At 33.2% G+C, this 16,421-nt stretch overlaps 2 protein-coding genes across 2 annotated transcripts; one reads left to right on the forward strand and one right to left on the reverse strand.

The window, feature by feature from the left end:
* The first annotated feature begins 4,098 nt into the window (after window positions 1–4,098).
* LOC113726132 (GDSL esterase/lipase At1g28580-like) lies at window positions 4,099–10,189 on the forward strand. Its single transcript, XM_027249675.2, has 5 exons — window positions 4,099–4,513; window positions 4,700–4,924; window positions 7,997–8,145; window positions 9,026–9,302; window positions 9,784–10,189. Exons 1-5 carry the CDS (start codon window positions 4,240–4,242, stop codon window positions 10,041–10,043), a joined length of 1,185 nt encoding a protein of 394 aa, XP_027105476.1. The 5' UTR covers window positions 4,099–4,239; the 3' UTR covers window positions 10,044–10,189.
* Window positions 10,190–11,845: 1,656 nt separating this feature from the next.
* On the reverse strand, window positions 11,846–15,663 carry LOC113723927 (BTB/POZ domain-containing protein At3g05675-like). The gene is made up of 2 exons (XM_072076760.1): window positions 15,510–15,663; window positions 11,846–12,297 (listed from the first exon to the last, which is right to left on the reverse strand). Exons 1-2 carry the CDS (start codon window positions 15,661–15,663, stop codon window positions 11,846–11,848), a joined length of 606 nt encoding a protein of 201 aa, XP_071932861.1.
* Between the last annotated feature and the right edge of the window lie 758 nt (window positions 15,664–16,421).

Here is a 16,421-nt window from a genome sequence, read left to right on the forward strand (position 1 = left end):
TACTAAGTGGTGTCTGTTGTCTGAAAACGAAAGGAAATAAGCGACGATACCTAAAAGAGGCCCAAAAGTGGTAGGTAAGAGATTGAAAATCCTGGACTTCGAGGCTGCGCTTGTCACATGGGAACGATCCTACAAAGCCCAAATGAGGTAGCCTCATATCGTTCATTCATCCGTTCTAGTGGAACACAACTCGAATTAAGTTAGATGAAAGCCTATGAAAGGAAAAAGGCAAAAAGAGAGAGTGAGTGAGATTATAAACATGTGCAATGTGTTCTTTCCCAACCAAGAATAAATAACATAATCTTTTGTTACAGCATGATCTCCTAATCTTTTTAAAATATTACATAACTTTCTTGTAATTTCATATAAGGTCAAAATTTGATAGAAAATGGCTTCGACATTATCATTGGTTGAAATGCTATTTTTCTTGAATACTAAAGATAACGTGGTGCTGATTACTTCACATAAAACGATAGAAAAAATTACTCGAATATATGCGAATAATAGAAAAGGTTTAAATGGATATTATAATTTCAATACACACCTTTTTGGAGCTTAGTTGAGTCAATCTGCATAACTGAAGTTACTTCTCATTTTCTATGAGAGTTATTTCAATACATTAAAACGTTAAGAGAGTATTACAGTAATCTGCAAAATCATATGACAGAATGCAGCAGTTTACCCAAGAAATGATCCATGATGATGTCATCACCATTGTTAATGATAGTTTTAACCATCATGAACTTCTGATCCAAGAATTGCAGCCCAATGTGGCAAGATACACCTTGATCAAAAGGTAGCTTGGCCATGGATTTCCCCAGGAATATGCGTGACATTTCATGGACTTGCTGTAGATTTGAAACAGGCCTCACGCATATGTTCCTATACTTGAGTGGCTTTTCGCAGCAGGCCTTCTTCAGCTTTTCTTAGATTGTGTGATCCATCCCAATAACCAATTATAAGTGCCATTTTGAAACGTTCGACTTCAGTGTCCAGCCCAAAGTGGCAAATCCAGTCAAATTTACTCTTGCATAGCTATCTTTCAACCACTTATATATTCAGTCTTAGGAAAAATCATTCAAGACGCATCCCACATTTCAATCAATGAAAATTTTTGTGCTTCATTTTTAAAATATTAATTTTACACTCCTTATAAATTAAATCAAATCGATAAAATTTAGTTCCAATTTAGGTTTTCGATCATATTTTTTTGTACATAAAAAATGATTGCATGTGAGCAACGTGACAATTTTAAGCTAAAGATAAAAAAAAAAACTTTGGTTGGAACCAAATTTTTACTAATTTGAATTTGTAAGGAATGCCAAGTTCGCATTTTAAAAATGAATGATAAAAAAAATTTATTTAGCAAAATGTGATAGACGTTTTAAACGATTTCCATCAATCTCATGTACGAGCACAAACAAAATTTGAAGACACATAAATGAATGCCAAGATCGTCGGATATTATGATCAACGGGAAAAGAATGGAAGACTTTAACGTGAACTCTTCTTTCGTTGGAGAAATTTTATTTCAACTTTGCCTGTTTGTAGAAATGCTTATTATGTAGTCCTTCGAACCTGCCAATGCAGGACCTGGCTGAAAATTTCCGAAACTATAAAATGGTTAGTTTAAATTGATGTAATGTACTTGCGTCTACGCGTAGCATTGATGAGATAGCTTGTCCTTCTTTTCTGCCACTTTCTGCTGGGCAAGTGTAACCAACCATACAACGTTGAGCAATCTAGGATAGCTGGTTGCATATGGTAGAGATTTTACAGTTTTATTATTTTGGTTTGATTGGTTTTGATCTTTTCTTGTATTGGATGAGGGGTACCGTCCACTGGTATATTGCTTCATTTCTGAAACCAATCCTTAAAACAAGAAAAAATCCTTTATATACTGCCCAAATTATTAAGGATGTGATCCATGTAGCTTCATAAGCACAATCGAACGTGGACTTTAATTACTGCCCAAATTAAACTTCTTCCAGCCGTCAACTGCCACGCTCCATTTGATGCATTTGAGGAAGTTTGTTTTGCCCAGTCATTGTCTGATTGCTCCAAGCTTGGCCACATTGCCTGCTGAACTTTTCTTGCGGACAGGTGGTAGAGTGCTATCTTCAAAAGCAATCTAATTTAAATAAATGACGTATAAGATACCATCTAATCCCCATCAAATTTCCATATATATATATATATATATATATATATGTGTGTGTGTATCCGCTTCCTAGCTTACTACTAATACATAATTCTATCCTGAAAGGGAATGGATCAGTGGCGAAGTCAGGACCCAGAATTAGAGAGATCAAACTCCATTAGCACAAGAATTGTTGTAATAATAGAGTTTGAAACTAATAAATACGTCTATCTTAAAAATTCATTTATTTCTATGTTAAATATGTTTTTGAAACTAAATTGTGCTTAAAATTTATAATGAAAATTATATTTAAATTGACATCCATATTTAACTTTTGTTAAGTCTAGCACTCTTATGAAGGGTAATTAATACATATGAATGGGACAACAATGAATGTCTCTTATGAAGGGTAATAAATATGAATGGGACAACAATGAATGTTGTCCACCATTCATTGTTGTCCCATGTGCTGAATTCCTCTAACTTGGGTCGTGATATAATTCTTCGTTTTGGTGATGATCGTATTTGCACCATTGGTGTTTGTTTAGTATTTATCTAAATTACAACATTGGTGAACGGTCCAGCAGAATTGCACCACATTGTTATGCTACTGAGTCTTTTGTCTGACCCTAAATTTTACCTACTCCAATGAAAAAATGGCCTAAATTCTAGCATTTAACACCACATATATAATGTCGGAAACCATCTTTTAATTCGTTTTACTCTCTCTCTACACATTTTCTAGACATCTTCTGCTCATACGGTGACTATGTCCCATTTGTTTGGTGAACCCTAAAATGCTTTTCTCCCTAGCAAGCTTTGTTTCAATTTAAAGCGATTGATTGAGAGATTGATCTCATGCTCTTTATTATTAATTCAAGGTAACAATTCCCACCCTCATCGCCGGCCATTGAAGTATCAGAGTTTTTTTCTTTCTTTTCTTTTAAATTGACATAATTCCTGTGACCATTATTACCAGTGCATTAACTTTCTCTAGTTTGCCAACGACATGTGCTCTACTCAATAAGGTGGTTATTAGTTCACCTAAACACTTCAACTATTCAAGAAGTAGTACATCCTACTTTCAACAAATCATACTATAGTATCAATGAATTAGGGAACAATTTCAAGTCCTCACTCAACTCCCTTTCTTAATGGCTGCATGGTCTCAGAACTAATACCATCTGCTTGACAACTTCCTTCCGGGAATTAATTAAAGCATGCTACTTATGCATGGACTTCACATATCTCAACCTCTTTTCCATCCTCTAGCCACATGATGTGCGTATCTTGCATGGTCCTCCACCTAGCAACAATCATTTTCTCCAACTATAGCCATCCACTATTTGTTCCCCAAAAATCCTATACTCTCTCCCTCTCTTTCTTGCCGGATAACCTATATAGCGTTACTTTAATCTTTCAAAATTTGTTTCTGATGACAAATATGTAAAAGATAAACTTTTAAGAAATAACACTAGAAAAAGAATGGTGGAAACTTAATAGAAACTTCTTCCTAACAACTTTTGAAGGAGCAATCAGAAGTTTTACTCTTTCATAATCAAAATGGAACGATCCTATTCTTCTCCTGTCGGATACTCCATTACTTTACCCGTTATGGTAAGTTCTATAAGTTCAACCGTGTCTCAAACCAAGTCTTGGTTGGTGGTGAATAGTGACATCCTATTACAATTTGTAAAAAGGATTCTGGTAGTGGAACTTTCGATGTTGCATACGTAATAAAACTCTCTTAATACTTAATTTGTATTGTTTAGAATTTTAAACGTTCCTCAAAGCACCTAGTCATCTCATCAAGAGTGAAAATATATAAAATGTAAAGATAAAGGGGTAAAATAACAATAGATATAAGCAAACTAGTGACTAATAAGGGTAATAATATGTAACATTCCTATTATCCTTTTTTAAAACTTGGTGGATGGTCCAACAAATCCACATAAAAGGCTTCTCGTTAAAGCCAATTAAGAAAAGCAAGGGAGCATCTAAAACTCATTTTATGCCTTTGGCTTGATTACAAGCAAAGCATATTGCAGAATCTTTAACTTCTTTAACCTTCGATCCTTCACCATAGTTACTAGTAAAATATGGCCGCCTCATCTTCTATCCAATTACTAACACCTGCATTAGCAATATTCATACTTACTTTATTGAAATTATGTACTTCAACAAGAGCATCAGCTGGAATATGCTACAAATCCATCATCAGCTTTGGTGATTCCATCGCTGATACTGGCAACTTACTCCGCCTCTGCCCCTCCAATCATCCTCCCCACTTTTCCCTACCACCATACGGCGAAAGCTTCTTTCACCGACCTACTGGTCGCTTCTCGAATGGACGTCTTGTCATTGATTTCTTTGGTAAGCAGTAACACATAAGTGCATCACGCACTCTTGTTGCTCCATGTCGCGATATATGAAGATTTTTCTCTCTTGTTTTAGAACGAGTATTCGATTCTGAGATCATCTCAAACCTTAATATTCCTTAAATCCATATGTAGGGCTTCATGTTAATCTGTTATAAATGTATATCTTTTGGCATTGCAGCTGAGAGCTTTGGGCTTCCGTTAATACCACCATATCTTGCCGGAGAAGATGCAAGGGGAAGGGATTTTCGTCAAGGCGTAAATTTTGCAGTAGCAGGAGCTACAGCACTTGACAGTTCATTTTTCAGGGAAAGAGGAGTACGTAATCCTCTGACGAATGTGTCATTGGGAACTCAGTTAAGGTGGTTCAAAGATGTGATGCCGTCTTTCTGCAGCAACTCTTCAGGTAAGTGCTTTCTTCTTTATTTACTGGGTAGTTGAAATGAATCTCGTCCTTTTACTCGTTTAATTTGCATGTTCATTTGGAATTTGTCTTGCTCCATTCCCTTCTTGTCTATTCCTTTGATCTTCATAGTATAATTTAATTTTAAATTTATTGGTGGAAAATTTAGAGCTGATTTATAACCTTACGTGGTTATATTTACACATTTTTACAATTCGTCCATCTCATCATAAGTCAAATCTTCTGTACTAGTTTGAGTGGGGGTCAATAATCTCTTCTGAGTTCTTGCAATTGTTCAATGCCAGCTTGGATGTGACACCTTAGCTTTGCATTGATATGATTAACCATATTTGCCTCCAAATTTTTTACAGTTGTCTTATTTTTTTACTCCAATGTTTTTCTTTATATGATTAAAAATAGTAATACATGCCTAGATTTTTGTGTATCTAAAAAGCTATTCCTCAAACCTATAAGTTGTTAATGACTCTAACCATGGGCAAATAACACCAAACGAAAATATAGTCCAAGATACACTTTTCTTACCCAATTCTAGCACGGTAATGGGACTTGTAAATAATTAACTTCAATATTATAACGTTAAATTAAGTATCATTATTTAGACAACAATTGAGTAGGAATCCCGACTGAATAGGGCAATGCTCAATCCTTACAAGCATTGTATATTTTCCTTTACCTCACTCAACCCTTTTGGGGTCCGACAATATATGTGTACTGGCACGCAGGTTTGATAACAAAATGTCACAGATGGACCCATTCACATGCTAGGTAAATTAGTTGGGCAGAATTTTTAGATCAAAAACTCTTGTGTGTTTGATAGTTTAATAATTCAACTTGTTTGGTTTTGTCATTAATTAGATCAAGAATTTACTTGGTATACAGGAGTCAATTCTAAGGGATGATCTTTACAAAGTTAAGCCAACTGTAGAAGTTGAGATTCTGGTTAGCTGTGGTTGGTAAGAGTTTAATGGTTTTGGTCCAAGTGTGACCAGGTGAGTCAGAGGAATGAAGTTGTTGAATGTGGATAACCCTCCAAAAAAAAAAAACCTAACTCGCCGGAAAGCGAAAAGTAGTCGGCAATTTAAATAAAAAATAGAAAGAGCAAAAACCCTTTTGATTTGTGGTTCTTCTATTTTACAAGCGTTTGGATTGCTATTTTTTGAAATTTTCGTAAAAAAATATACTGTAACGATCTGATATGTGTCAAATAAAAAAATGATAAAAAAATGTGTTCATAAAAAACGTAAATTTTTTTTGAGAAATAATTGACAATCCAAACAAATTTTAGGATAATTTCTTATCTTGTTTATAACTTATTTATTGATTTGTTCATTATTCTCCTAAAACATTAATTAGTTTTAAAAACTTGCAGTATCGAAAAATTTTTTTTACAAACTTCTATGATACACTACAATAAAATTTTAGATAAATTTTCAAAAAAATACATCAGACGAGGCCTTATTTTGCAAAGAAAATGATGGGGTTGGCATGTAGTAGTAGGTGAGAGTGCTGTGGACCGTCTCAAAATGGAACGTACCGCCAATCCGCTAGACCTTCATAACATGAATTTTGCTATTTTATTGATCCATTCTTCCCAAACTACTTTTAACCGATGCTCTGTTGCGGGCGTCGGTTGGTGTCTACCTGTCTTTTTCTGATTTTGGGAAAGGAAAAAGTAAAACTAAAAGATAAAAACGTTTCTGATTAAGGAAAATTTTATCCATTTCAATAGTAAGACGTTTAGGAAGACAACGCCAAAAGGAGGTAGGTGATGATGGCGACTGTGCCAATTGTCCAACACACAAAGTTCTTAACTAATTATTTTGCCAAAAATGTCAAAATCGGCCAAGCACTTTGGTTATCAACCACAGTTGGCCTGCCCCCAACGTTTGGATAAGATCATCCACCAACTTTTCATTTGGTAAACGTCCTTATCATTTTACTTCTTTATCATTTAAGTTATGTTATTAAAACGAGCAAACAAAAGAGTATTTTATTTAATTTTTGGAGTTTTCAATCCCTAAAAATGGAATATTTAGTGAAGGTTTAGGAATAGTAGACGCGATGAAGCATGTAAATGCCCGTCTCTTTCAAGAGCAAAGAGGGCACATCATGTTTCTATATCCCATTGGTTCTTAACATGCATGTCTCTTCGAAATCTTTGCTAATTTGAATTCAATACACTGAATTGGTTATACTTTTCAATTGATAACCATCTTTCTTTTGCAAGGAATGAAGAAGAAAAGAGGGGAGAAATGAAAATAGATGTTCAAAAAATTTTGAGTATTGGTATTTCGTGTTCTAATCTTGGTTCACTCAGGGGAGAGTTGGATTACACGGTAGGATAGAAAGGATTATAAATAAAAGGTACCTTTTGCTTATATAAAAAAAAAAGTTAAAAGAAGAAAACTTGATCCATTCATCCTCAGTATATCATAAGTTTTGGATATGAAAAATTAGTAGGTAGCCTATTATATGACAAATTGCATACCTAAATACCTCCAAATTGCATTGACACTTGTACCAGCTTTGTAGGCGGGGCACAATATCGAGAAAAAAAAAAAAAAGTATTCAAGCTGATTTCTCACGGGATGATGACCTTTTTGAAGATTTAGACCTGATTAGTGATCACTTTAGTATTTAATCAGATGATTAATTTCAAAAGCGACCGGTAGTCAGTATCTGCAGGCCACAATAGGATCACATAGTGATGAGTCATTGGTTGGCCTAAAGAAATTGATTTTTTTTTTTTTTTGCAAATTTTCAAATGCTGTCTTCACGTAATTAGACAAAGCTTTCCTTCATGACATCGAGAAAGGACAATCAAGCCAAGAAAGTTTTTGAACATGTAGACAATTATATGTAGACGTGTTGATCTTAGATTTGATTAATCTGAAATTGCATTATCCAGAAAATGATGAGAAAACCAACTTTATGTGAATTATGCATCTTTGGTAATTCAACCTGTATGATTATTATCCCAAAAGAAAGAAAGAAAGAAAAAGATAGTAGCAACAACATATAGGATTCTAATTCAAATGTGTACATCATGAACAGATTGCAGGGAATTTCTTCGAACCTCGCTTGTTCTTATGGGAGAGATTGGAGGAAATGATTACAACCATGCACTTGTTCAAGGAATAAAAATAGATCAGATCAAATCATTTGTTCCTGCTGTTGTTAGCGAGATCAGTTCAGCTATCGAGGTAAATAACAACCTGAAATTGTTTTAACAACTAGTCCAGTAGTCCCTTTCTTCTTCTTTTTTTTTTTTTTTTTTTTTGGCTAAAACCCGGCAGAATCACAATAACTAATTAGACTGTAATTCTTGAAGATTACATCACATGTATTCAAAAAAAAAACAAAAATAATTACTACAGTGACAATTTTCTTAAATTCATCCATCCATTGTTGGGACTTGGGAGCTGTGTTTTCAGACTCAGACCGGACCGGTCGGTCAAATCGAGAATAGGTCAAATGTTCGATCCGAGTCATGCTTCAAAATCGGGTAAGTAAAAATCCGGTCAAATTCGGTCAAAAACCGGATTTGATCGGAAAAAACTGGATTTTTCGGTTTAAATAGTTTTTCCAAAAAAAAAAAACTCAAACTTTTTCAATATTATGTTTTGACCCCAAATTGTTAAAAATTATTAATATACCTCAAATATTTCATACTTTATCAATATTTTCTTAAAGTTTGGTATTATTTTTCAATTAAGTCCATAATTTTAATGCTAAACTTGTTAATGCCCATTAAATAATATAAATTGTTACTTGATTGTTCTAATTTCTTTGTATTTTCTTGTTAAATATATTTAAAACATCAAATATATATGATTATACCTTTATTAATATAAACATGTTATTAGATATTTTACATATAATATTTTAATTTTTAAATAAATATTATTTATGACGTCATCCGGTTTAACCCCTATCGAACTCGGTTGAACCCATTGACCCCTGATCCTTGAGCTTGAGCGAGTCGATACCTGGTCCGGTTCTGAAAACATAGCTTGGGAGTAGTAGCTCCTATATTCTTGTTGCAGAAGTTGGTAAATGTACAATTCCATGGTAATAATGCAGGAAGTGATTAAGCTTGGAGCTGTGACATTGATTGTTCCCGGGAACTTTCCAATCGGCTGCTCAGCTGTCTATCTGACCTATTTTCAAGGTTCCAACCAGCAAGACTATGACAAGGCTACTGGTTGCATAAACTGGTTAAATGATTTTTCAAAGTACCATAACAGATTGCTGCAGAAAGAACTTAATCGCATCAGAAAACTTCATCCTCATGCCACCATTATCTATGCCGATTACTACAATGCTGCAATGAGATTATATCGTTCCCCAAACAAATATGGTATTTCTCTTTTTTTTTTTCAACTTGATTTACATTTTACTTTTGCGTTGGACTCTTTTTTTTTTTTTTTCCTTCCTACCCGATGCTGGTCTCCTATCATATTATATAATGATGAAGAACGAAGGACGACAAAATTAAGCCGCCTTGGCCCTACAATTTGGATTAATTACTGCAAAATTTAGTGATAATGTAGGGTAACTAAATGTAGTCAATGGAGTTTGCCAATAATATAAAGAATCAAAGGTGCAATTTTACTTTTTTTTTTTACTCTTTTTCTGGTTTTCTTTTCAATCTAATCTGGACCGTAAAATAGTATAAAATGTCAGTTCCGCTAATTCTGATAAACCATTTCCTTTTTTTCCCCCCAAAAAAAAATTATCATAAAGAAAGCTCACAATATAAATTTGCTCTCTTGCTTTTATAATCCCAAAATTGGAACATATATTATTGATATCTCAAACGTTAAGTTGTTACTTAACAGGCTTTAGAGGAGGAGCTCTAAAGGCTTGCTGCGGTGGCGGAGGCCCCTACAATTATAATTCCTCCGTGGAATGTGGCTACCCACCAGCAACTAGCTGTGACGACCCGTCTTTGTACGTTTGCTGGGATGGTTTGCACTTGACGGAAGCTGCCTACCAACTGATAGCCGGGGGCCTACTTCAAGGACCATTTTCTACTCCTCCGATGAATACAATCTGTGCTCTTGCATCCACAAGTTCAGGGCTTTTGCTTCAAGATTAGATTAGATTTTGTGAGACGTCAATTCCATCACTTAATTTTTTAGGGCAAGTGTTCTATCGATCATTTGCTTGGTTGCAAGTCAAGTAGATTTATGTATACACGTCACCATACAAGCCGTGAAATAGCACTTTTCTTGTTTGAATCTATTTTTTTTTGTGTTGGTGTGTCCATCATATATACATTTTTCAGCGTGCAAGGACTATAAAATTTTAATGCCAGGTGAAATTATTAAATCGGGAACTGCATTAATTTGCTGGTAAGTTTAAGGATGCTATTCTGGTTTGACCAATCATTGATTTTTGCTGGAATTGAAGATTATTTAAGGTCCGGGTATTTTACTAGGCTCACAGAGGTATGAGCAGGTAGAGTTGAGTACGAGGATTCTGTCCAAATAAATGTTGTATTATTTGAAATAATTGCCGTAGCATTTTTTTTTTTGTGATATAATGCATGTAAATTAAAAATGTGGTTAAAAATATAAAAACATGAGCTAAAAATGTGTTTATAATATAAGCGAAATATTATTTAAAAAAACTTAGCTATCCAAACATGCCTATAAATTTTTTCCACTTGCTAATTAGCATTTTTTTCACCAGCCCCTAAAATGTCATGAGTTCTTTTCTTTTTCCCCTTTCTGGAGAGCATCAATTTAATCGGGAGGCAACTAATAACTTCTGCCCTTAATTGCTAGACAACTGCATATGATCCTCCATCACCGTTGCACGCCATCAATAGTAATGAGCCGCCTTACACTCATTAAATTTTGGAGCCCATATGCCAATTTCCTCTTCAATGTTAACTCACAGGACTGCTGTACTCGTTTGACTTTGACATCAAGATGTGTCGAGTACCTTCATGTTGAAATGAGTACGATGACCCAAGTCCAATCCGGTTGCGTCTTACCCTCCCTTCCACCCGTCGTACAGGATAGATGAAAGTTTTAGGTCAAGAATTAAAGGTCATCTTCCAAAACGAATAAAAAGATTCAGTCTACAAATTATAATTTTAAGATTCTTTAATGCTCATTAATTATGCGCATTATAATATTATTCTAATATTGCAAGTAAACTTTTAAGTGATAAAAATAGAAGAAATACGTACATTATGTATTCAAAATAACAACAGCAATACGAGATTCCGTACCACAACTGGTAAATCTTTGTTTGAGCATGTGAATGAATTTAGCTATATAAATGAGGATTTTAGGTGTTTTTTAGTCAATTACACACCAAGGCATAACACAAGGTTTTATATTTTGACGGATTCTGTAACGAATTTTAATTGTCATTGCATTTGTGTTTATCGGAACTTTTACTTGGGCTTGAAGATTACTACACTAAATGTTAAGAAATGATACCAAAAAACTTTTGGAAAAATGGCCAATTTAGTTTCTAAACTTTTTTTTCATCGATTTAGTCCCTATATATTATTTGTAGCCAATTTAATCTTTAAACTTATATTTCTGTTCCAATCAAGGAACTCAGTGGCAATGCCACCGTATAATTTTCATCAGGCTCATAATCGAGCATTTTAGAGACTTCGATGCTGGGATTATAACAAAAATTATATCAAATTAACCAACAGATATGTCTTTTTGAGAATACTTATCACTAAAACGAATTTGTTGTATCAAAACTTACCACTAGAATTTTTCCAAAAAGTAAGAAATGAAGCCCCCCCCCCCCCCAAAAAAAAAAAACCATCTCTGAAACCATACATCAACCAAAAAATACATAAAGTGGAGGCTTCTTTTCCACCTCCGTCAAAATTTAATCATGCAACAAAAAATACGCTTAGATGAGTTAGAGGCAGACAGCGGTGTTACCAACATTGTTTAAGCCCTCCACCAATCTTCTCTTTGCTGACTTGGTTCGACAACACCAGACCTCAAAAGCCTCGCTCAGATTAGGATACCTTAACTGCACAGAGCTCATCCAGTTCACAAGGATGTCGGCTTGATCACTTGATGGCAATGCCAAAATCAATGAGACCATGGCTCTCTCAATGCTCTGGCAAAGATGTTCATCCAACTTGAATGGGAACTCGGTCTCCTTGTCGGCCATGGAATCTAAAAGGGGCTTTATCTTCCGTGTGTATGGAAGCCGTGTCTTTAGCAAATATACTCGGCATTGTGCAAGAAGAATCACGTTTCCATATCCGACTACTTTCAATACTTTTGCCGTGACTTCTATCAGCTTTACTTTCAGACCCCAGAAAGCAGAATCAAACTTTTTATTTTCAACAACGGTTGCTTCTATGGTGGAAAGTCGGATCAACTATGCACCGTAGGCAGAACTATTGCTAAGATGACAACTCAGCATAGGCATCTTTGTCTATTTGTTTGGGTCCCAAAGGTAACCGGCAAAGTTTATATTACCTGAAGCAGTGGACAGCAACATTGATATAAATTGGTTGGTGTAGATGCTAATTTTTTAAAACTTAATATTAGAAGAGAGTGAAAAATGGATCAATAATTGATAAACTTAAGCAATAAATAAATAAATAAATAAAAGAACAAAGTCAAAGAATCACTTAAATTCTACCACTGTTGCATTAAGTTTCCCTATGTATGTAGAAATAATTAATTTTATGGTCATTTAAAAATGTATTTTTTCATGAAAATTGGTTTTTCAATTTGAAATTTAATTTGTAAAAGAATTTTTATGATATGGTGATTTTTGTACGGTATTTACTTATTTGGTAATTACTAACATTAACTGAAAATTTACAAATGAAGTGCTTAAAAACAAAAGAAAGGCACAGAAAGGAGGGTGAGTAATTGGTAAATAATTAATTAACAAAACTACTCAAGAAACCGTAACTTTTATATATGTGAGGAAATATTAAATACTCTTAATAGTAAGACACAAAAGGAATTTAATAGATGAAAAATGTGTATTAACAACACTTAGTGATGCTCCCAAATATTGGATGGATGGTATAAAAAAATATTAATCTAAATTAAATTGATAGTGTATACACTAAATACCTAGATGCATGCCATAATTTGTGTAGATCATTTTTTTTGTGAAAATTCATGAAATATACGATGCAATCCCAAACCACGAGTTTAATGTTTTGAGAGTATGCAAAATGAATTAATGATCAATTGTAAGTAAAGAAAAAGAAAAGTCAATGAATGATTGATACTTAATATTATATTAGCGCAAAAGACACATTCTAGGTCTCTCTCTCTCTCTCTGTGTCTCTCTCTCTCCATTCTAATCTTTATATATATATATATATATTTTCAATATTAATAAGATTACCAAGGAAAAGAGATTAATACTTGCTACTCTAAATTTTTTATTATTCAAAGAGAAGAGTATTTTCTTCTAAAATTTATGATTATTTTATCTACAAGCTCAATTCTAGTTTCTTGAAGTACTATGTTAATTAAGTTTATGATTACTCATCTACAAATTCGATATTAATTTAAAAGTCACCATGTTACATATAAGATTACTTATCTAATTTCTAAATTTAAATTAAAATCTTCTAGGTTAATTATGTCACGATTATAGTTACTTGAAGTATTGTGTTAATTATGTTTCTAATAAATCATCTATAATTTTGATTCTAATTAAAAAGCTACTATCTATTCAACATATAAAGTTAGAGAGATCGCAGTTAGTGTAAACATTTTTATGTCATTTTTCAAACTTTCTATTTTATCCTTAAAGAAAAACTAATTTTTACTCTGACTACTTAATCACATTTTGCCAATATAACTACTGTAACTACTCTAAACAATGTTGGTGTTTTAAATAATGTGTTGGATCTCACCTCTTTATTTTATCGTCAAGTGCATTGTTTGGATATGTATATTAATTTGAATACGAGATTGTAATTGACATTTATATAGATGTCATTGTTTGTTTGTTTCAATGGATTTGCTCTCATTAGATAATCCTTATCACAACAAAATCTTTTAATTCAGTACTTACTTTTAAGAGTAAATTTTGATTTTACTATAATTGGTTATCCTTATCATTAGATAATGTTAATATTTAAAAATTCTCAAATTTTGACACTATTTTACTAGTCAATTTTGTGATTTATAGTTTGTCATGTCCAGTACAACTAGTTGCAGAGTTAGAACTTAAGTTGGTAACTATCTAGTTATTTCAATAGTTCAAACGTTCAATCTTTGAAACTTTTGTATTATGTGATTTATGTTTATGAATTTTTTTATCTATAATCTCAATTCTAGTTTCTTGGTAGGGGTGTGCATCGAATTCGAATTTGGTAATTCAGAAGTTTGAATTCGAAATTTTTTGGAATTTTGGCATAGGAATTACCGATCGATTTCAATTTCGAATTCACCAATTCCGATTTCGATTTCGATTCCAAATTCGATTCGGAATTTGGTAAATTTTTAATTCACCGAATTCGGAAACCTTTTTTTTCTTTTTTGTTAGATGTGTTGTTATATAATATAAATTTTATATTGCATATATTATAAATATATTATTATATATATAAATATACATAAATATACATATTATAAAATGAAATTGAAATAAAAAATATTATTATATCTATAAATAAATAAATAAATATTAATATATATTATAAAACGAAATTGAAATCGGAAAATCCAAATATTGGATGGATGGTATACAAAAAGATTAATCTAAAATAAATTGATAATGTATACACTAACTACCTAGATGCATGCCATAATTTGTGTAGATCATTTTGTTGTGAAAATTCATGAAATATGTGATGCAATCCCCAAACCATGAGTAATTTTTTTAAACTTAATGTTTTGAGAGTATGCAAAATGAATTAATGATCAATTGTAAGTAAAGAGAAAGAAAAGTCAATGAATGATTGGTACTTAATATTATATTAGTGCATAAGACACATTCTAGGTCTCTCTCTCTCTCTCTCTCTCTCTCTCTATATATATATATATATATATTTTTCAATATTAATAAGATTACCAAGAAAAAGAGATTAATACTTGCCACTCTAAATTTTTTATTATTCAAAGAGAAGAGTATTTTCTTCTAAAATTTATGATTATTTTATCTACAATCTCAATTCTAGTTTCTTGAAGTGCTATGTTAATTAAGTTTATGATTACCATCTACAAATTCGATATTAATTTAAAAGTCACCATGTTACATATAAGATTATTTATCTAATTTCTAAATTTAAATTAAAATCTACTGGGTCAATTATGTCACGATTCTAATTTCTTGAAGCACTGTGCTAATTATGTTTCTAATAAATCATCTAATTAAGCCATGTGTACTCCAATCTTAAACTATAAATGCTTACCTGATGTTAATCATCATCAGGTAACCATAGTTTGTTTTGGGATTCATAAAACATGCCCACAACTTGTGCGGGTGCATGTTTATTTACAATAATACAGTTCATATACTAAAGTGGGTCCCATCTTTACAACTCCTTCTGCCCGGTTTCGGTAGCTATTTCACGGTCGCTGTCCTTTGCCTGGCCCATGCTCATGTGCTGTCCTGATTCCATTTGTTCTGCCTACGGTACAAAGCTGACTCAGCTTTCCACCATAGACGCAACCTTCAAGAACAACCAGTATATTATCTGATATATCTACACAGTTACCAACAAAATCTTTCATCAAATCCATCTTGGGAAGGACATTGAACATCCATTGGAGCATACGACAGTGTTAGAAACTCGATTGCTAGCTAAGCTTGAGCATGCTTTGTCCCAATTCCTTCTCGGATTCATTTAATTGCAGTGCTTTTTGTACGCGTATTTGGGAAAATTGAGTAGATCTCTCTTTCTTGAAAGAACTCTAGGTTTAGAATTGAATTTTTTCATCGATTTACTCTTTTTGGTCACAGCCCCAACATCAAAATCCTTAAAATACCCCTTCTTTTTTTTTTTTTTCCGAAACGATACTTGATTATATTACTTCCAAAACATGTACAAGTGCGAGCAAAGGCTCGAGATAACTTTACACACAGTGTGTTTAACACTGAGGAAACAAAAGTTCCTCATCAATTGTGATGCCTAAGGCATATAGACTAATCTTAGAACTTAGATGATTGTTACCACTATTAACTAGACAAAAGGAGCACATATGGAACAGCCCTTTCATTTGTACAATATCCTCCACCAGAGTAGCTACTCTAATATCACGTGCCTTTTGAGTTCGTATGTGATTGAGGAGTTGCTTGTTCAGTACCTGGAATTGTACCTTCCTTTGTTGCAAGATGGTTGCTTTGCACATAGCCAGTTTTAGTGCTACTGCTTCATCCACTAGCTGCACCCCTGAGCTTCTTTCTTTTAATGCCCATCCTATCTTTGGCTCTTGGTTTCCCTCAGCTAAAGTGAGTCCAATGCCTAAGACAGGTTTGTCTGTGTATCTTGTTGCCGCAA

The sequence above is a fragment of the Coffea arabica genome, chromosome 2c (assembly GCF_036785885.1).
Source record: "Coffea arabica cultivar ET-39 chromosome 2c, Coffea Arabica ET-39 HiFi, whole genome shotgun sequence".
NCBI lineage: Eukaryota > Viridiplantae > Streptophyta > Magnoliopsida > Gentianales > Rubiaceae > Coffea > Coffea arabica.